The sequence below is a fragment of the Sceloporus occidentalis genome, unplaced genomic scaffold, assembly GCF_023333645.1.
Source record: "Sceloporus occidentalis isolate IW3139 unplaced genomic scaffold, rSceOcc1.0.p SCAF_6, whole genome shotgun sequence".
Classification (NCBI taxonomy): Eukaryota; Metazoa; Chordata; class Lepidosauria; order Squamata; family Phrynosomatidae; genus Sceloporus; species Sceloporus occidentalis.
In genome coordinates, this window is record NW_028316986.1 from 84,076,660 (window position 1) to 84,097,515 (window position 20,856).

Sequence of the window (20,856 nt, forward strand, 5' to 3'; positions counted from 1 at the left end):
AATGTTGTTTTTTATGTATCTTTTTGGCCAAAAAAAAAAAAAAAAAAACCAAACAAACCCCCAGCTTGATCTTCATCAATGTACAATCAGCTCTCCCTATAGGCAGGCTTGCCTTCTGCGGCTTTGAGCTTATGCGGAAGGCAAGCCCCAGCAGAAATACTGGGGCGCAAACACACGCCGCATGCCCTGTGTGCCACCATGAGCACCCCCCATTATTTTCTATGGGGCTTGGGCCTCATTTTCTATGGGGCTTTCTATTGGGGGGGGGGGGGGGGCAGGGTCCAGAATGGATCTCCTGCATATGGGGAGGGCAGACTGTAATCAGTATTTTCTTTAGCCTTTCTGCCAGGATCTTTGTGAAATTTTATAATCTATATTTATTAGGGAAATTGGTTTTTCACTAGCATTATAGTGTCGTTTGTATATCTTAGATTGCTGATGTTCCTTCCTCCTATCTTCACTCCTTCTTCTATAGGATGAGTTGTTTATGTAGAATGAAACAACTTAGCAGAAAATTGTTATTATTGTTTCCCAGACCTTTTCCAATTTAAAATCTCTCACCTGAGGAGGTACACTTTCATCAATAATAGGTATAGTTATCGTTTCTTCTTCTGTTGAAACTGGACCTTCTTGTGAAGTCTTCACTGAAGATTTGATATTTTTCTGAGTAGCTACAGCACCTTTTTTCTTAGGGACTACAATTTCAGCTTCCTTTTTGGGAGAGCTTGGGGTCACCCCACCCTTACTTGCTGTTGCTGTGGAAGACAAAGTTTAAAGACTGGTGTTTAATAATTTGAATACAAGTGCTTAAGAACTTACACTTTAAATATATTTATATAATTGTCTCAATCTCCCTCTCTCTCTTATCATTCTTTCTACCTGACTAATTATATAGCATCCTATGATAAACTTTTCCAAAGTGGAAATGCTGGACAAATTTCAGATGGGACAAATAATTCTGAACAAAGTAACAGTTCAATGTTTTGTGCTTTTTATTGGTCATTTGGGATGAAGTTAGAAGACAGACATACACAATAGATGAGATAAATAAAATATTATAGTTTGCAAAAGACAATGAGCCAAATGATAATAATAGTTATTTATGTATTTATTTATTTCTCACCCGGCTCTCCCCATGCATCAAGATGTGGGACAACAACAATTAACAAATAACAACATCAGTTAAAGCATATTGGTTAGAACACACATCACTTTAAAAGGACAAATAAGGTAGGATACAGACCGCCCATAAAGGGTGATCTGCCTGTGCCTTGTTTTGTTGCACGAGGGAGACACAGAGGACAAACCGTGTGGCTCCCTTGCACAACAAAAAGAACCTGCAAAAAGTAGGTTCTTCTTGCGGCACCATTATGATGCTGCAGTGCACCACACTCGCGGTGTCACAATGATGCCGGGATGTGCAGACGCTAGGCACAGGGTGCTGTGTGCACAGGGTACTGCCATTTTGATGCCCTCATCACGTGCGAGGGGCGTCTGAAAGCGCCGCCCCTCGCATGTCACGACGGCATCCCATAGGGCCCGTCTGTATAGCGCCTAAGATGTACTGATATTAAAACAATCCGTATCTAAAATTTGTTATTTAAAATTCATAATTTAAAAATCATCTGGATAAGCCTGCCTGAAGAGAGTAGTCTTCAATGCTCTTTTAAATTCAGACAGCATATTGTCAAATCTATTCTGGCAGGTCATTCCAAAACAGTCTAGGGGCTGCTGAAGAAAAAGTCCTCCGGCTGACAGTTGCCAACCTAGTCCTCACTGACTGGAGTAAATGTCCACCAGAAGACCTGAGCATATGGGGCGGATTATATGTGAGGAGGTGATCCTAAAGGTAACCTGGAACCAAACCATGTAGGGCTTTAAAGACAATAACCAACACTTTGTGCCTTGCCCAGAAACTAACTGGCAGCTAGTGGTGTGATTTTAATATTGGTGTAATGTGATCACTCCTGGATGTCCCATTAATCAATTTGGTTTCTGTGTTTTGAACTAACTGAAATTTCTGAACTTGGTACTGTGGTAGTCCAATGTACAGCATACTGTAGAAGTCTAACCTTGAGGTTACCAGAACAAACATTACCATCTTTAGGCCCTTCAATTCTAGATAGGGGCACAGTTGGCATAACAGCCGAAATTGATAGTAAGCCATCAATTTCGTATCTATCTGAGCTGTCATTTGGAGTGATGAATCCAGAAACACCTCCAAGCTATGAACACAGCCTTTCAGGGGGAATATAGCCCCATCCAGAGCTGGTTGACACACCTCCAAACCCAGGTTAGGACCTTTTACAGTAAGCACCTCTATCTTGTATGGATTCAGTTTCAATTTGTTTTTCTTCATTCAGCCCATTACCTCCTCCAGGCATTCATTCAGAAAAGACACAATATCCTTGGCTGAAGCTGTATATGAAGGCACAGAGAAATATATTTGGGTATTATCAGCATACTGATAGTACCCCACCCCATACTATGCAGAGATATGTGTGATAGCTAGTATTGTCTTGCAAGGTATTTAGTGCCTGTGTATAATTCTGTGTATAAATTATCATTTATTTTTGACAGAACTCAGTGTCATTGATTGGATCCATACTGATCTCTAAGTTGAGAGAACACCCCATGAGCAGAATTCAGCTTGGGAAACTTTGGCCAGTGTGAAAGGGAAGTAGGTGATTTTTGTGATTTTTTCTTCCTACTCCAGCACCACAACCCATCATGATAGTTTGTGAGAAAAACAGAAGGTTGAAGAAAGAAGTGACAAGTCTCTATGTGGTTGATCTCAGCATCCCACAGGGGTGAGCCAGACTGGATGAAAAGCACCCATGTTTCTCCATGCCCTGATTTGTGTGTGTTTTTAGCATTGGCTCACAGCTAAAAACTGCAGTAATCAGGTTTGCATGTGATGTTAGTAATGTCTAGAATCAGTTTTCTATATTCCACTACTTGGTTTAATATGTAGAAAAATGATTCTAGATTTTACTAACATCACATACAAACCTGATTCCTGCAGTTTTTAGCTGTGAGCCTGATAAAGTACTAACATTTAGACAAGTACTTAGCACAAAATGGAGGTACAGGTACACATTCAAATCTATTGCACGGGTTTATGTTCCTTTGTATGAAACAGTCATAACCCAGCATACAATATATGATGCTTACAGAAGCTGCTTGAAGGCCTTTCAGAAGATATGAAATTAAATGCTGGAATAACAACATGGCCCTTTCCAACAGAATTCACCATTTCTTCCTCAGAATCCAGAACCTGTAGTTTAATTATTGTATCTGATTTAGAGGTCTGTACCTGGACAGTAGCAATAAGTGGTATGGTGACTTTTACTGCATACCTGAAGAAAAATATCAAGACTAATAATTAATTGTGCCAGATATCATTATATTCAGCAAGTCAAAAGAATGCAGTTATTAAAAGCATTGTTATTGGGAATTGTAGATTTACTTAATCTTGCCTCAGTGTGTTCTGAATGCAAGTTACCATATACAATCAAAGTTAACTGTTCATTGCAAAGCTAATGAACTAATGGGGAAAATCAAATATGAAAAAAGAGAATAATTTGAAACAACCCTTTTCTAATCCTTTTGTTTGCATACACAGGTGCATTGTTAATTATCCTGAACAAACATTCTCACTATGTTTTGGGACACTTTTGCTTACGTTAATATTAAAATTTTCATGCCAGTTTCAGTCTCTTTAAATATTTCCTGACTATTATCACAACTCCTAATTTAATCCATAATTCCAAGCAAAAAAAGGAGGAAAGCGATTCCAAGTGAATTGGAATAGCTTCGGAGAACCTCTTAGCATTTCTGGTCAATTGGTGGTCCGGCTTGTACTTGCTTTTTAGTCACATAGATTTCAGAAACGAAGGGGCTCTCCAGACTGCCCCTAAGGCAGTGGTTCCCAACCTGTGGGTCGGGACCCCTTTGGGGGTCGAATGACCCTTTCATGGGGGTTGCCTAAGACCATTGGAAAACACCTGTTTAATTACAGTTATGAAGTAGCAACAAAAATAATTTCATGGGTTTGGGTCACCACAACATGAGGAACTGTATTAAAGGGTTGCGGCATTAGGAAGGTTGGGAACTACTGCCCTAAGGGGTGGCATGCAGCCACAACTTTCCTGGCTGGATCAGGCCATGGCAACCTCACATCATGTCCCTGATCCAGCCTCTGAAGAGCGCAAAAAGGAGCCACAAAAAGTGGGTCCTTTTTGCACCCTCAAAGGGGTGCCACAACTGCGGTAGTGCAGCTTCATGATGCCCCTTTGGTGCTGCATCATTTGGACTCAGCACCAGAAGTGCGTCATGATGGTGTGCGCTGTGTGAGCCAGTGCATACCAAAATGGCGCCATGGGGCGGAAGTATGGCAAGCATCATCAGGACACTGAGCCCTGACTCTGCCAACTGGCCAGTGCTTTCTGCCAGTCTCTACAGGCCCTAAGGCCCATATGCAATGTTAAGATTAATTTACTGTGTACTTGTATAACCATTACTGAAAATATGATAGGTTATGTTTACTCTTATTTTTTTAAAAAACAGTTCACATTATACATCATAGATATATTCAGGAGTGCTAGCAAATTACAGCTTCATCTTAATTGCAAATTATTTGTCATTTAAGTGATATTCAGTTTGTTTAATTGCTTTCCAGTGTAACAGGAAGAAGTTTCACTGTATTTGCTAGGGATCTTTTCCTAGCATTATTTCCTAGTATTTTTCATAGGGTCCTTTTTTACCCCCTGGACCAAAACAAAAATACATTATTTATCACCAATGCATCAACATATTACATGGCTAAAATAACACATACAAATGTGCACACTCAAAAAACCCACATATATGCAAATATCCTATGCAATTCCCCAATTTTACCTGAATATTATATGCTTCTCATTTGGTACATAATAGTCCTTAACTTCTTTAATAGAATACAAATTGTTTACAATATCACGAGACAGAACAGGAAGGGGAGTGCAGGAACCTATAAGACGAAGCCTCCACTTTCCTGCCATCACAGGTGATTCACCAGTTTGAATTTCGGCCATAAATGTATATCCTTTCTGTAATAAAATAGTCAATTTTGTAAAAAAAGAAAAGAACCCATCTAAAAATGATAGTTTATATACAAAATACATGGATATATACACAGTCCGCCCTCCCCATATGCGGGGAATCGGTTCTGGAACCCCCCCCCCCATGTATGAGGAAAAGAGCATATGCTCAAGCCCCATAGAAAATAATGGGGTGCATGCTCATGGCGGCATGTGGTGCGGGTATATGCCCCATTATTTCTTCCGGTGCTTTCCTTCCGTGTAAGCTCAAAGCCACAGAAGGCAAGCCTGCCTATGGGGAGGCTGACTGTATTAACAGAGAAAAATATTATACAGTGGGTCATTGGAATCTGCTGGGTTTGGGTCAAGGAACCCAGCAAATATCAAAACCCATGGATATTCAAGTCACATTATATACAATGGGGTAGTAAAATGGTGTTCCTTATATAAAATGACAAAATCAAGGTTTGCTTTTTATAATTTTTTAAAAAAATATTTTGAAACCATGGATGGTGGCGCAGTGGTTAAATGCCTTTACTGCAGCCACTCACTCAAAACCATAAGGTGGCGAGTTCAATACCAGCAAAAGGGCTCAAGCTTGACTCAGGCTTGCATCCTTCCAAGGTCGCTAAAATGAGTAGCCAGATTGTTGGGGACAATTAGCTTATAGTTGTAAACCGCTTAGACACTGTTAATTCAGTATGAAGCAGCATATAAATGAAGCTGTTTGTTTGGTTCGTTGAATCCGTAGATGCAAAAACTGTTGCCAAGGCACTGTATGCATAACAAAGGTCTGAAAATAGGTAAATATGGTTAAAAAGAATCCCATTCATGAAGCCATATAATATCCAGTTTAGGAAACATGGGGGTGGAAGCGATGGGCAGGAAAAAGTGGCTCAAACCTGCTTTTTCTGAAAGCAGTTTGAAACCGCGCTGTTCACAGTGGCTGCTCCCAAGGTGGCCCGAATGCACACAGCCCAACCGCACAGTGCAGCATCAAGCCATGCCACTGGGTACTTTTTGTTGCCTCCCCAATATCCATGAGCACCATTGCACAAACACACTGCCAGTGACTTTCTGCTGCCTAGATAGTATCCCATTGGACAGCCACCCCTTTGAATGGCCACAAAGTTGCACCTGAAATCATCCACTGGTACAAGGCACTGGAACATTAGTGTGCTCAGTAAAGCATTGGCAAACCACAGTGGAACCCCCCATACCCTCTTCACCCACCCCCTTCACCCTATGCCCCCTCTTGGACTGTCTGGTTTGTGTATGTTGTAATTACATCCACTGGAGATGTCACACTTTCACTTTTTTGCATTGCCATCTGGACTGCTTAGGTATGGCAGCTCTGTCCTTTTTAGATGCGCATCTGCACCAGTGCATTTATATGCAGATTTAGGGTTAGGGTTAGGATGAATCGCTCCTTCAGAACCGCTCTGGTGTCAGGGCATTTATATGCAGGGTTGAAGGTGCGCATTTTCCCGGCTAAGTCTGAATATCCCAGGTTGTTTTTGCTCCAATTTTTAGCCCTGGAGCATGGCTTCAATCCAATTTCCACCCACTGTGCACAATCTACGTCCTGCCTTCAAAGTGGTTTGAAACCTTTTTATCTGGCCTATGTGTTTTACCCCATGTTCCACAAAGTAAATTCTGTTACTAACATTCTGTAGCAATCTTGAAACCTCCTATAATTCCAGAACAATACCATATATATGTAATATCAGTATCATTCAAGTTAACATTAAATTAACTGCAAGATCCAAGTAGTGTCAACTCACTGATTCTGTGGCGCTTGCCTGAATGGTGACTTATCAAGTTCTCACAGGCTCAGTCGGTCTATTCTATTTGGGAATGGCAATTTGATTTAGACTCTATGGCCTGTTACAGACTGCCAAAATAAAGCTGCTTCGGGTCTCTTTGGAGATATGCTATTTAAATGATGCATGGGTCCTAAGAATCCGGAAGTTGCACCAAAGCTGCACTCCAGTGCTTAGGAATGGAGTGTGGCTTTGGTGCGACCTCCGGACTCTTAGGACCCATGCATCATTTAAATAGCATACCTCCAAAGAGACCCGAAGCAGCTTTATTTTGGCAGTCTGTAACAGGCCTATGTTCCACATTTCAGGTTTACATCTATTATGAAGATGCCCTATTAGTTTTGGTTACTCTTCATTGCAGTTAAGATGCTGAACTACTGGTGATTCTTACCTTATTCTTTGTATAAAGATGTGGTGCAACTCTGAGAAAGATTCTAGGTATTTCCACCAATGTGTCATTGTCTACAACATGCAGTACACAGGTAGGTATGGCTGAATAAATTTTTGGCACTATGAACATATCTTCAGGAACATAAAATACTTCCCTAAGAAAAAATGGGGGGGGGGGGGGGGGGGCTCTATTAGACCAGAGATTATTTTTCTGATCTATGTCAATTTAGCACATGATACCCATAAATCTGAAAAAGTTTTCTCAAAATAAATATTAAAGGTGCATTTTATCTCAAATGTACAGATTAACACAAACATTTTGACTTTTAAATCACAGCTTTGAAAGAATGTATTACAAATAATGGTGTTAACTGTAGTGTGTTAATTTTTGGGATAATGAGGGAACAACACTTTTAATGCTATGTAGTGAGCAAAATTTATTCATTAGTCCTAACCACTGCTTTTTAGGGTCATTTGCAAGATTTAGAGGCATTTTAAATTATATGTCCACAGTATTTTTAATTTAAAAAGTAAATACAGTAGTACAATATTCTTGAAATAATGAGTAACAAGCCACAATATCATGTTCCCTCTTTAAAAATAACATCTGCAGAGTAACAAATAACTTTTTCAAAAGTACCATTTCAAGACCTAGTTTAAATAACTCAAGAATGCATTGGAACATCCAGAGATCTTGGAAACCCAATGAATAACAATTAGCAAAGATCTTATGTGCAGAGTAGTCAGAGAGGTGTGAATCTGGTAATTTAGTATAGATTCAGGAAAGATAGATTTTTTAAAAAGGACTGAAAGAATCTGTCAGAAGGATTCATGATTCCTTGTTTGAGTGGAGCAAAGGGAATCAAAAAATAGCAAGCTATAAAAAGATTTTAAAGAACTAGAAAAGGAGGCACATGTATTTTTCACTATAGAGGAGGAACATGAAAAGATGACCTGTCTCAAATCAACAAATATAGAGTAAATGCAACAGGAACTTTAATTCAGTATGTGAATTTCAGCATATAAAAAGAATGAACTGTAAAATTAAGTTTACTTGTGATTATATAGAGTTCATATGTGACTGAACAATAAAAAAATTCACCTGAAGACCACAAACCAAAAATTTGGGGGCTGGTCCCCATACGTAACAGTATAATCAGCAAAAGATGTCTTAGTCCATTCATCTTCATAGCAATGATATTTTTCTATTGATTTGCATTTACTTTTAAATATATCTCTGTGAAAGACAATAAGCAAGTTTGAAAATATCTATTAATACAATTTTCAGTACTACATGGTTCAGGCTAGTTTCAGTGTATATAAGGAAAATATATACAGGTGGGTTTCAAGTAAACAAACAGCATTGCTCATAGGTTTGTTCTGGATCCTAGAAGGATGCAGATAATAACTAAGAATATATATTTATTAAAATATATTTTTTAGAGTTATTAGAGCCAAGATGGCAGTTTAGAACACTTCCTACATAAAGAAAATATATACAGTGTATTATGGAAAAGCATCTTCCTCACTAAAGGACAAACTATTTGTGACAGACAGATATGTATCAGAGGAAAAGATCCAGTTTTAAGAGCAAAAGCGATGTGCAAGTAAAGTAGGGATGGAAAGAATATTCATTTGATATTTGCTTCTCGGTCCAGAAAATAATTTCCTGAGCCTCATTAAAAAAACACCAGGAAGAACAGAGGCAGCCATGGGGCTACTGTGAGATTCTTGGCATTTCCTGAAGTATTTGTCTGTGTTTTTCTGTACAGAAATATGTTTTCTGCAGAGAACAACTACATGTATTTTTGCACAAATTTGTTTGCTACACAGAAAAACCATGTTCTATGCAGGAAGCATGTTTTCTGCACATAAAATGTGTTTTTGCATAGGAAAAAGGGGGTATTTCTTTACTAATCTTCCAGAACCATGAACAGTGATTGGGAACTAAGCAGATCTTTCTGGTCTCATCCAGCAGGGAGAATTTTGTAGGAATTATTTGTTCTTTCCGGTCAAGTTGAAGAACATGAAGATATACATCCAAAGAGTGAGGGATGTCAAATTGTTTTCTGATCTGTTGCTTACTTCTCTACAGTTGTGCTCTGATGCTGCTTTTCAGTTAGACTTTGATAGCAGAAGCAACACTGTTTGACTGAGGGGAGACTGGCTAAAACTGCAGGTGGTATTGTTCAACCCACCCAAGCTTTCCTTCTTTTTTCTGTCTTTAAAACAGAACTGCTGCTTTACACATGACTAAAGTAGACCTAGACATGACCTGGGAGAATTTATTTTCTGATACATTTCCCCCCAACTAAATCAGATCTGTGACATGTGTGGAGAGGTCATAGAATGATAGAACTGTACGGATGGATATTATCCCCTGCTGATGCAGGAAATCCACAGCTAAAGCACCTTGGACAGGCTGATATTCTAAAATATCAAATGAAGGACAGCTAAAGCTATTATTATTATTATTATTATTATTATTATTATTATTATTATTATTATTATTATTATAGCAGTTCCCTTGCCAAACAGCTCTTAACCACCAGGAACTACTTTGTTATGTTTAGCAAAAATCTCCTTTCTTGTAATTTGAACCCATTGGTTCAGATTCTACTCTAGAGGAACAGAAAACGAATTTGTTCCACTTTTGACACACTTTCAAATATTTAAACATTTGAAAGATATATATTATATCTCCTGTCAGTTTTCTCCACGCTAAACATATTCCTCAAAGAACTTCATTTTGGACACATGCCCATTTTTTGATAATTTTAAATTCAGGTGCCCAGAACTGGACACAGTACTCCAGATGTCTGACCAAAACAGAATAGAATGGAACTTCTAGTGATTTGGTCCTTGCACTCTGTTGAAGCTACCTAGAACAGCACTAGCCTTTTTGGTGCTACATCCCATTTAGCCCTTGATCTACTAACAGTCATAGATATTTTTCACACACAATGCAGCTCTCACCTGCCTTATATTTGTGTACCTTGCCTAGATACAGAACGTAACATTTATCCTTGCTGAAATTAATTTTGTTCATTTTGGCAAAATACTCCATTTTCTTATGGTTATTTTAAAGCCTACACTTCCTAGCATGGTATCCTCTGTCGATCTCATGAACATTCCGCCTCCTCTTTCATCCAAATTATTGATATTGATGTTCAGAGACTATGACTTTCACATAGAGTTTTTTTTTTAAAAAAAACCCACAAAACTTTCTTTGAATATTTGAAACAGTTGTTATTGATTATTTATAACATTTTCTCCATGATTTTTGTTGGTTATATTATATAGCAATAGCAAGTACATTTCTATACCACTTATCAGTGCACTTAAGCACTCCCTAAGCGCTTTTACAAAGTGTAAGCTAATTGCCTCCAGCAATCTGGGTACTCATTTTAGCGACCTCGGAAGGATGCAAGCCTGAGTCGAGCTTGAGCCCTTTTGCTGGTATTGAACTCGCAACCTTATGGCTTGTGAGTGAGTGGCTGCAGTACAGGCATTTAACCACTGCACCACCAGGGCTCCTTTGTGTCACCAGGGCTCCTTTGCACCACCAGAGCCCCTTATATGTGTGCATGTGTGTGTGTAGGCACATAAGGTTGTCAAAGACGTGTTTAAACAACAACAACAACGAGCACAGTTTTCAACTGATTCTTCTTGTGCTTTGGTCTAAGCCAGTTCACACATCCCCAGCTGTTATCATCTATGGAGAGCAACAGTTTGTGGAAGGCTATGCCTGTATGTATTCTGTCTACTACTGGTAGTAATTCTCCAGAGGAGACAATAGAACTTGCAAAAGCTATTCTTCTGGACAAATCCTAGAATGCCCCAGCCAGCATGGACACTGGATTTGGATGAGATGTGTGATCCAAATCCAATTTTTGATATAGCTGTTCTTACAAGAAAAATAGTTAGCAGATACATTCATGCATTTTCCTCATCCTATTTTGTTTGACTCTGAAGTGTCATAGATGTTCAAAGTAAGTACCAGTATAGACCATTTGAATCATTAAGCTTTGTCCATGGACACAAGTAAAGTTACCAATACTATTATCTGCTAAGCTACTTTCTCCAAATCAATGTACCACAATTAACACTGTTGGGAATGGATTAGCTCAACCAAATCAGACCACAGTCCAGTTTCTGAATTCATTGTTGAATTAATCTCTCCCAAGGCTCATTTATTTGAATCAATACCCTGGTCTCTTTAGAACTGTGGAAGTGAACTGAATATATACTGTATGTGGATCTGTTTGTCAATAGGCACATACATCATCCAGTTATTTGAGAACCAGATGTAATACAACATTCAGAACTGGGCAGATAGATTTATATAAAGTAAATTTTGATTAAAACAAGAAAAAAGGTCCAGTTTATAACTGATATAATCAGGTTGTGTGTGTATGTGCCTTCAAATCACCTGCTGACATCAATTCTCCCCATTAATTTCATAAGGTTTTCTTGGGCACTCTGAAGGTGTTCTGCCAGTTCTGTCCCCTGACTCATATGCCACTATTTGCTAAACAATGACTGCAGTTCAACAATGTCTGGAGGGAAGCATTTTGGGCACTCTTGATCTAAAGAATAAACTTAGTGTTTTGGCTCATTTGGTAAAATGTTCTTCAGATTGGGAATAAGTCATATAAATATGCTTTGGACCCTATGTGGCCTAGTAAAGCTTTCCTTATAACATTTGAAATGCTAGGTGGGAAATGAAGAAGGAAAATAAACTTTTCTGAAGCAAAATGTGGAACTGACATCTGTGGCATTACAAGAATCACAAGACATATTACCTCAAAAATGTCAAAGAATGTTGTTCAAAATTTGGCTCAATTAGAGCCCACAATTTCTGGAGTGTATCTTTGACTCTAGTGTTCTCCTTTGTACCTGTAAGTAAATAAATAAATAAATAAATGTTATTAGCAGATATTCAATATATAGACTGTTTTTCAGCATATTTATAATATTTATTTATATTTAAATATTATAGTATATTTATTATCAGATACCACTCCAAGCTGAAACCACTCAAAAGACCTGCTGCCTATTTTGGACAATTCCCTCTCACAGGCCTTGGGTGATAGTTCTGTGCGCATTTATAGAAAGTGTTACAATCGCAAGCAAAAATTCACTAGCAGTGACAGTCCTCACAACAAAAATCATCAGTGAGCACTTGGGAGTCCACCATGCCACCAGAGATCCTAATGCCTCTTTTCCCTGTGCTGCCTCAGGAGGTGAGCATAATAGATTCCCAAGACAACATGGAGAAAAGAAGCATTAGGATCTCTGGTGGTATGGTGGACTCTGTAAGTAGGGAGCTGGGATTCTGACAATACAATTACAGGAAAGAACTGATGAGCATGTATAATAAGAAAAAGTTAAAAAGGACACAGAGTTCCACATACTTCAATAGTTATAAAATAAGCAGATACTGTAAGGAAGGGAGATTGTGGTATAAGACTTCGTAGTGTATAAAGGGGATGTTCTTCACCAGCTAGATCATACTGCTTATTGCTTATAAAATATGTGGCAATAAATCAGTTGAACATATTCCCAAAATTATTGAAGAAGGGATGTCTCTGGGCTATATAAGAGATGAAGAAAAAAATCCTATTAAGAACAAATCCCAGAATACCACTGTTTTATGTTCTCCCTAAGGCTACATCCGCACTGCAGAAATAATCTGGGTTTAGCTGCCTTCAATTGCCATGACTCAATGCTATGGAATTCTTGGAACTGTAGTTTTGTGAGATAGTTTGGTGGGTTATAGACCGCCTGCACCCGCCCGTTTCCCCGCCGGATCGGGGCCTTAGAAGCTAGAGCGGCAGCCGCTGAGGCCCCGATCTGCCGCTTTCCAGGCCGTGGGGAAGCGGCAAAACGCCGCTTCCCTGCTGCCTGGAAAGGGGTGTCCTTGGGGCTCCAAGCCCCAAGGACACCCCATGACGGCAGGGAGGAGGAGAAAGGGGCCGCTTGGCCCCTTTCTCCTCTGCGTCACTGGGCGCAGCCGTCTGAAGGCTGCGCCCAGCAACGCAAAGCCAGGAAGGAGCTCCGAAACGGAGCTCCTTCTGGGGCCTTGGAAAGGGAGCACTAGGCACCCTGGGGCGGCCCCAATACGTCACAACCGCGCCGCCTTGTTTGGAGGCGGCACGGTCGTGACGTAGTGATGGCGGCGGCCGTGTGGAATGGCCGCCGCCATTTTCTACGTGCAGAGTGCGTACTAGGGTTAGGGGCTTCCGGAAAGGATGCCCCTTTCTAACCCTAGTACGTGCTCGTCGCATACTTTAAGGCCCGTTTGTAACGGGCCTTAGTCTTCTCTGTCAGAGAGCTCTGGTGCCACAACAAACTACAACTCCCAGAATTCCATGGCAGTGAGCTATGGCAGTTAAAGTGGTGTCAACCTGTATTGTTTCTGTAGTGCAGATACAGCCTAAGATTCATAAAGGCACGGACCCTTCCTTGGGTACACCAATAGTATCAGGATGGGGCTCAATTTTAGAACCATTATCACAAGTTGTGGACTATTCTTTGGAACCCTTTATATCCTCCATTAACAAATTAACATCTTTAAAACTAGAAGTAAGAGACATAAGGCACTATGGACATAATAATATTATATATTAGTATACCTCAGGATAAGTCACTAGTAATTATACAATCCAATCTGGGCAATAGGAAAATCAGATACCCTCCAAAACATTTTTCTGGTTTCTGTAGCAGAGATAGTATTAAGTATTAAAAACAACAACAACAACAGCTGAACACAAATATTATTGGCAAATTAAGGGGGTGGACATGGCGTGCCCCTTGGTACCAGAAACAACAAATCATTTTATGGAAAATTTTGAAAGAGAATTAACTAATCCTAATGCATGGTGATGACCTAAATATTTTCACAAAGAGACAATGGCATGTGTGTTTTCAATGGGGCTCCAGCATACATGGTATTTCCCTTACATGGGGGGGGGGGGGGTCTGGAATGGATCCCCTGCATAGGGGAAGGGCACACTGTATATCTTATCGGTGTTATTTGTAGGTGATTTACACTTAGAATCGTAGAATCACAGAGTCTGAAGAGAACCAGGCAGGAATGCAAAATCAAAGCACTCCTGACAAACGGCCACCCAGCCTGTTGAAAGATCTGCAAAGGAGGAGACTCTGAGCTGCATATTCCACTGTCAAACAGCTCTTACTATCAAGAAGTTATTCCTGATCTTGAGGTGAAATCTCTTTTCCTATAGTTTGCATCCATTGCTCCTTAGTCTTTGGAGCAGCAGAAAACACGCTTGCTTCAGGCTCAATATTACACCCCTTCAAATACTTATACAGGGCTATCATATCACCTTAGACCCTTCACCATTTTGGTCACCTTCCTCTGGATATGCTCCAGCTTGTCAACATCCTTTTTGAATTCTGGTGCCCAGAACTGGATACAGTATTCCAGATGAGGCCTGACCAAAGCAGAATAGAGTTGCACTATTAGTTCTCTTGATCAAGACACTATACTTCTATTGAAGCAGCCTAGAATTGCATTGGCCTTTTTAGCTGCTGCATCACACTATTGACTCATGTTCAACTTGAGGTCTACTAGGACTCCTAGATCCCTTTCACATTTAGTCTTGTTAAGCCAGGTGTCCCCCATCCTATATCTATGCGTTTCATTTCTAAGTGCAGTACCTTACATTTCTCCCTGTTAAAATTCATTTTGTTCGTTTTGGCCCAACTTTCTAATCCATTCAAGTCATTTTGAATTTTGATCCTGTCCTTTGGGGTATTAGCTACTCCTCCTAATTTTGTGTCATCTGCAAATTTGATAAGCATGTCCTCTATTCTTTCATCCAAGTTGTTGATATAGATGTTAAATGGCACTAGGCCCAGGACAGAACCCTGTGGCACCACGCTGGTCACTTCCCTCCAAGATGAAGAGGAGCCATTGCTGAACACTCTTTGTGTCTGGCTGATCAACAAATTGCAAATCCACCTAACAGTTGTACTGTATAGCCCACATTTTACTGGCTTGTTTGCAAGAATATCATGGGGGGGGGGGGGGGCATTTCTTTCATCTACCAAGCTGTTAATTTTATTTTTTTAAAAAAAAAGACAGAGGAAAAAAGAGAGAGATCATATTGGTCTGGTATGACTTGTTTTCTCAGAGACCCATGTTAACTTTTTGTGATTATGGCATTCCCTTCTAAATGTTCATAGGCTCACAGACTATCTTGAGTGCAGTCCCAATAACAGGAAGTAGCATGGTTAGGGTTCACCTTACCAACTGGATTCACAGCCCTCCTGAGTAGTTTCTTGGGATGTATTTTGGGGGAAGGTTCTGCAGAATGGTGAGGATTTTGTTTTGTTTTGTTTTAAACTGAACCTAGGGCATCACATCCCTCAACAATATTGTTAAAAATGTGATGATTAGGCAAGGTGGAGAATCCTAACCTGGCTTTCTGCCATTCATTAACATCCTGACATAAGTCCCTCTCCAGGCAGTCTGCAGTTTAAGTGCAGCTTCTTCTTCCTCAACTGTGGGTTCCTTGTTCTGCCAAGGAGAAACATTTGTTTCCGTCACCTCTGGAGGAAGAAAAAGAACCAAGGTTAGCTGCTAGAGTAATGATAATACTGAGAGCCAGCATGCTGTAGTGGTTTGAGTGTAGGACTAGGACTCTGGAGATCAGGATTCAATTTTCCACCTGGCCACAGAAACCCACTTAGAATCTTAGAATCACAGAGTTGAAAGAGACCACAATGGCCATCAAGTCCAACCCCCTGCCATGCAGGAACTCACAATCAAAGCATCCCCAACAGATGGCTATCTAGACTCTGCTTAAAAACCTCCAAAGAAGGAGACTTCACTACACTTCGAAGGAGTGTGTTCCACTGTCAAACAGCTCTTATTGCTGCTGACTAACTTCAGTAACACTGATTATTTATATTATTTTCATTCTTTTAAAGAACACAGACAACGAAGGGCCCGATCCTATGTAACAAAGCAGATTCTGCTAGAGGAACACCCCTTTCCTTGCCTTTTCTCTCTCCTGTGCATACCTTAACCCTCCTTTTCTTAACACTATGGAGCAGATCTGGAGGTTGTGAAGGCAGGGCTGAGAAGGGGTTGGGTTGTGGGGGTGGAAAATTCCACAGCATGGTCCTCTGAAAGGCCTAGGAGTATGAGGGGTAAAACAGTGGGGGGGGGGGAGAAGCAATACATTATGAAATAATGGTCCTGCCTCTGTCCGCCTCCAAAAGGACTGCTGCTGCTGGAGCTGCTGTTGTTTGTTTGCCGGGCGGCTCCCTGAGTTCGGCTGAAGACCTGCGCAACTGCGCACCAACTCAGGGACGCCGCCTTCGGACTTTAACATCTTGGGGCTCCAGCAAGCGAGCCAGGGGACAAGGAACACCTGGGGAAGGCAGGGAGAGGGCATGCCGGTGGCAGCGGCACACACAAAAGCCAGGCTGCCTGGTCTCCTCCCCCATCCCGCCTCCGTCCGCCTCCCAAAGGACTGCTGTTGCTGCTGCTGGAGCTGCTGTTGTTTGTTTGCCGGGCGGCTCCCTGAGTTCGGCTGAAGACCTGCGCAACTGCGCACCAACTCAGGGACGCCGCCTTCGGACTTTACCATCTTCTCAGTTGCGCAGCTGTGCATTTGCACAGTCCCGGTGGGGAGAGGGGGAGGTATGAGAGGTGTGTTCCTTGCTAGCGTTGCAGCAGCGGAGAGTTGTTGTGAAACTCTTCCACTGCTGTTTTGTATGGTAAAGGAGGGAGAAGGTTATGGATAAGGGGCATGTTATGGCTGGGGGGAGGTGATGGTAGGTACGAGCGGGGCCCCTATTAGAGTAGTGTGGGGTAGGGGGAGGTATGGCGGTAGGAAAGTGGAGAAGCGTTACAGGGGAAAACGAAATCGATGTGTAATCTATCTTGCCTTCCTTCCACCTTCCTAACCAAAGAGGCCTGAGGGTCAATCGAACCGTACCACAAACCCTGTCTCTGCTCCTTTGCAATGCCAGGTCTGTGAAGAACAAGTCCCACATTATACATGATCTGTTGGAGGATAAGAACTGCGACCTGGCTTGCATTACTGAGACCTGGCTTGGGCCTGGAGGCGAAGCTGTGTGGGCACAGGCCCTCCCTGCTGGGTTCTCAGTTAAGGACCAGTCCAGGTTAGGTGGGCGGGGGGGGAGTTGCCTTGATTTATAAGAACACCCTTCCTCTAACCAGGAACCATGTCCGACAAACCTCTTTTATCAAGTGTATTTACCTCACCCTAAAGGCCAGAGACAGCCTGGAGATTCTGTTGGTCTACCAGCCACCCCGTGAGCTAACAGATTCCCTGGCCGAGCTGACACAGCTGGTCTCGGAGCTGGTGTTGGAGTCCCCCAGGCTTCTTGTCCTGGGGGACCTCAACATCCCCTTCGTGGCCAGCCATAATCCATCCGGTGCGGCTCGGGAGTTCATGGATTCCATGACTGCCATGGGCCTGTCTCAACTGGTCATGGGGCCGACGCATCCTGCGGGTAATACACTCGATATGGTCTTTTGTATGGACATGGAAAGTCCGTGGGCGGAAGTAACCAATATTTCCGCCCTGTCATGGATGGACCATTTCCTGGTGGAGGCAAAAATCAAGGCATCTACCCAGATCCCTCCCGAGGGTGGCAGACCTACTAGAATGGTCCACCCTCGAAGGCTTATGGAACCCAAAAGGTTACAAGAAGCCCTAGAGGGGTATATGGTTGGATGTGATGGCGATTCTGTTGATGCCCTGACTACCACCTGGGACACTGATCTCTCCAGGGCTATACACGGTATCGCTCCCAAGCGTCCTCTCAGGCCTGCTTCCAAAAAACAGCCCTGGTATACCGAAGATCTCCGGGCAAGGAAGCGGGTCCTGCGACGACTAGAGCGCAAATGGCGGAGACATCAGGACTTAGCCGACAAGGCACTCCTAGCCTCTCTTTTAGACGACTATGGAGTGGCGACAGACGCAGCAAAGAATTCGTTCTATGCTGTGTGTATCGCGTCCGTGGAGTCGCGTCCAGCAGAGCTGTTCAGAGTAGTGAGGGAGCTCACACAGCTTCCCTCCTTTCTGAAACCTATTTTGGAACTATCCAAGGCCTGCTGTGACCAATTTAACAACTTCTTCGCAGACAAAACCTCTCGGATAATCTCGACGCCATTATTGGGTCAGAATCCAGAGTAGAGGCCTCCAGAGCTTCCGTGGACTCTATTGTACTGGATCATTTTGAGTCTGTAAGTACCGAGGATGTGGACAAGATCCTTAGAAGCATTAGGAAGACAACCTGCTCTCTCGATCCCTGTCCCTCATGGCTAGCGGCTCAGGGGGGAGTGGGTGTAACCACCTTGTTACACCGAATTATTAATACATCACTCAGGGATGGGCAATTTCCAACCAGCTTGAAATTGGCCATAGTGAAACTGCTGATTAAAAAGCCCTCCCTTGACCCCCTGATGCATAGTAATTATCGGCCCATTTCACTACTGCCATTTTTGGGGAAGGTGATCGAGAGGGCGGTTGCACTCCAGCTTCAATCGATCTTGGATGATACTGATTATCTAGACCCATTTCAAACTGGGTTCCGGGCAGGCTATGGAGTTGAGACTGCCATGGTCGCCTTGGTTGATGATCTCCGTCTGGGCATGGACAGGGGTAGCGTGTCCCTGTTAGTGCTCTTGGAAATCTCAGCAGCTTTCAATACCATCGACCATGGTATGCTTCTGGAACGCCTGAGAGAGTTGGGAATTGGGGGCACTGCGCTCCAGTGGTTCCGTTCCTACCTCTCGGGTAGGTTCCAGATGGTGCAGCTGGGAGATGTGTGCTCCGACAAGAGGGCACTTACATCTGGTGTCCCTCAAGGAGCCATTCTGTCTCCCATGCTATTTAACATTTACATGAAACCGCTGGGAGAGATCATCTGGAGAAACGGGGCACGGTGTTATCAGTATGCTGATGACACTCAAATATATTTCTCTGTGTCTCCGACTGATGCAGTGACCAGGGATGGCATCTCTCCTCTTGATGCTTGTCTGGACTCGGTAATGGGCTGGATGAGGAAAAACAGACTCAGACTGAATCCAGAGAAAACAGAAGTACTGTGATAGGTTCCCCAGGTCTGGGTTTGGAGATTTGTCCACCTGTCCTAGACGGGGTCACGCTTCCCCTGAAGGACTCTGTCCGCAGTCTGGGGGTGCTCCTGGACTCGTCGCTTCACCTTACATCTCAGGTGGATGCGACGGTCAGGAGTACCTGTTATCAGCTTCGGTTGATACGCCAGCTGCGACCTTACCTGGGCCTGGGGGACTTTGAAACAGTGGTACATGCTCTGGTAACCTCTCGTTTGGATTTCTGTAATGCGCTTTACATGGGGCAACCCTTGTACCAAACCTGGAAGCTTCAACTGGTTCAGAATATGGCAGCAAGGCTGGTCACTGGATCTTCCAGGGCCAGTCATATAACACCGGTACTTAAAGATCTACATTGGCTGCCTATTCTCTTCTGGGCGCAATACAAGGTGTTGGTTATCACCTATAAAGCCCTAAATGGCTTGGGCCCAGGGTACTTAGAGGACCACCTCTCTCCATATAATCTGCCCCGCACTCTCAGATCGGGTGATAAACATCTTTTAAGAGTTCCAGATGCTAGACGAGCCATTACTACACAAAGGGCCTTTTCCACCGTGGCCCCTAAGCTCTGGAACTCGATCCCCGACGAGCTCCGTTCGACCTCCTTCCTAGCCCAATTTAAAAAAGGGCTGAAAACGTATCTTTTCAAACAGGCTTACCCCCAATAGCCCTGTTGCGATTCCTCTCCCCCCCCACTGTTATTACATCGCCGCTAGCTTGGAATTGTTATTGTTATTGTTGTTTTATATAGTGTAATTGTAATTTTTGATAATGTTTTTATTGTAATTTGTGTGTTGTTGGATTGCTAAATCCACCATTGTAACCCGCCTTGATCTTTGGAAAGGCGGGCTAGAAATAAAGCTTTTATCATTTATTTATTATTATTTAAATATTGCAACAGACCAGAGAGGGGCTGCAATGTCTGTTTTTAAATTTAGGAAGGGGGTCCTGATCATGCATCTTGCCCTAGAAGAAGAAACTATTATGCGAGCAGTGCCCATTCCACTGTCAGACAGACAGCACTGGATAGAACCCTAAAGGAAGCATACACATACTAAGTAATGGTCTGTTTACATGCCATTTCTTAAAAAGAGTTTTGGAAAGACTCCTTTTCCTCCTGCTCCAGCCTGTTTACCTTATTTCATACTGTGCTATTCTTGATGTTTGCCTCCATTTTTGTCAGGCTCTTGTCTATTACTGACTTAGAGAACTATTTTGTTTCCAAATGTTGTATGTGCCTTTAAGTTAACTCCAATTTATGGTAACACTATCATGGAGTTTTCTTGATGAGATTTACTCAGAGGAGGCATGCCATTGCCTTCCTCTAAGGCTGAGAGTGTGTGATTTGCCCACGTTTTCCAGTGGGTTTCCATGGCAGAATGGGAATTTGAACCCTGGTCTCCTGGAATATAGTTCA

General features: G+C 42.3%; 1 protein-coding gene across 1 annotated transcript in view; it reads right to left on the reverse strand.

The window, feature by feature from the left end:
- Positions 1 to 20,856, reverse strand: part of ADGB (androglobin) — a 100,459-nt gene that overhangs the window by 17,906 nt on the left and 61,697 nt on the right. Inside the window, exons 22-28 of the mRNA XM_089530233.1 lie at positions 15,743 to 15,874; positions 12,100 to 12,193; positions 8,397 to 8,531; positions 7,296 to 7,449; positions 4,903 to 5,090; positions 3,175 to 3,359; positions 562 to 755 (exon numbers count right to left, since the gene is read on the reverse strand). Of these exons, the coding sequence (XP_089386359.1) occupies positions 562 to 755; positions 3,175 to 3,359; positions 4,903 to 5,090; positions 7,296 to 7,449; positions 8,397 to 8,531; positions 12,100 to 12,193; positions 15,743 to 15,874 (1,082 nt within the window). The remainder of the gene's footprint in view (positions 1 to 561; positions 756 to 3,174; positions 3,360 to 4,902; positions 5,091 to 7,295; positions 7,450 to 8,396; positions 8,532 to 12,099; positions 12,194 to 15,742; positions 15,875 to 20,856) is intronic.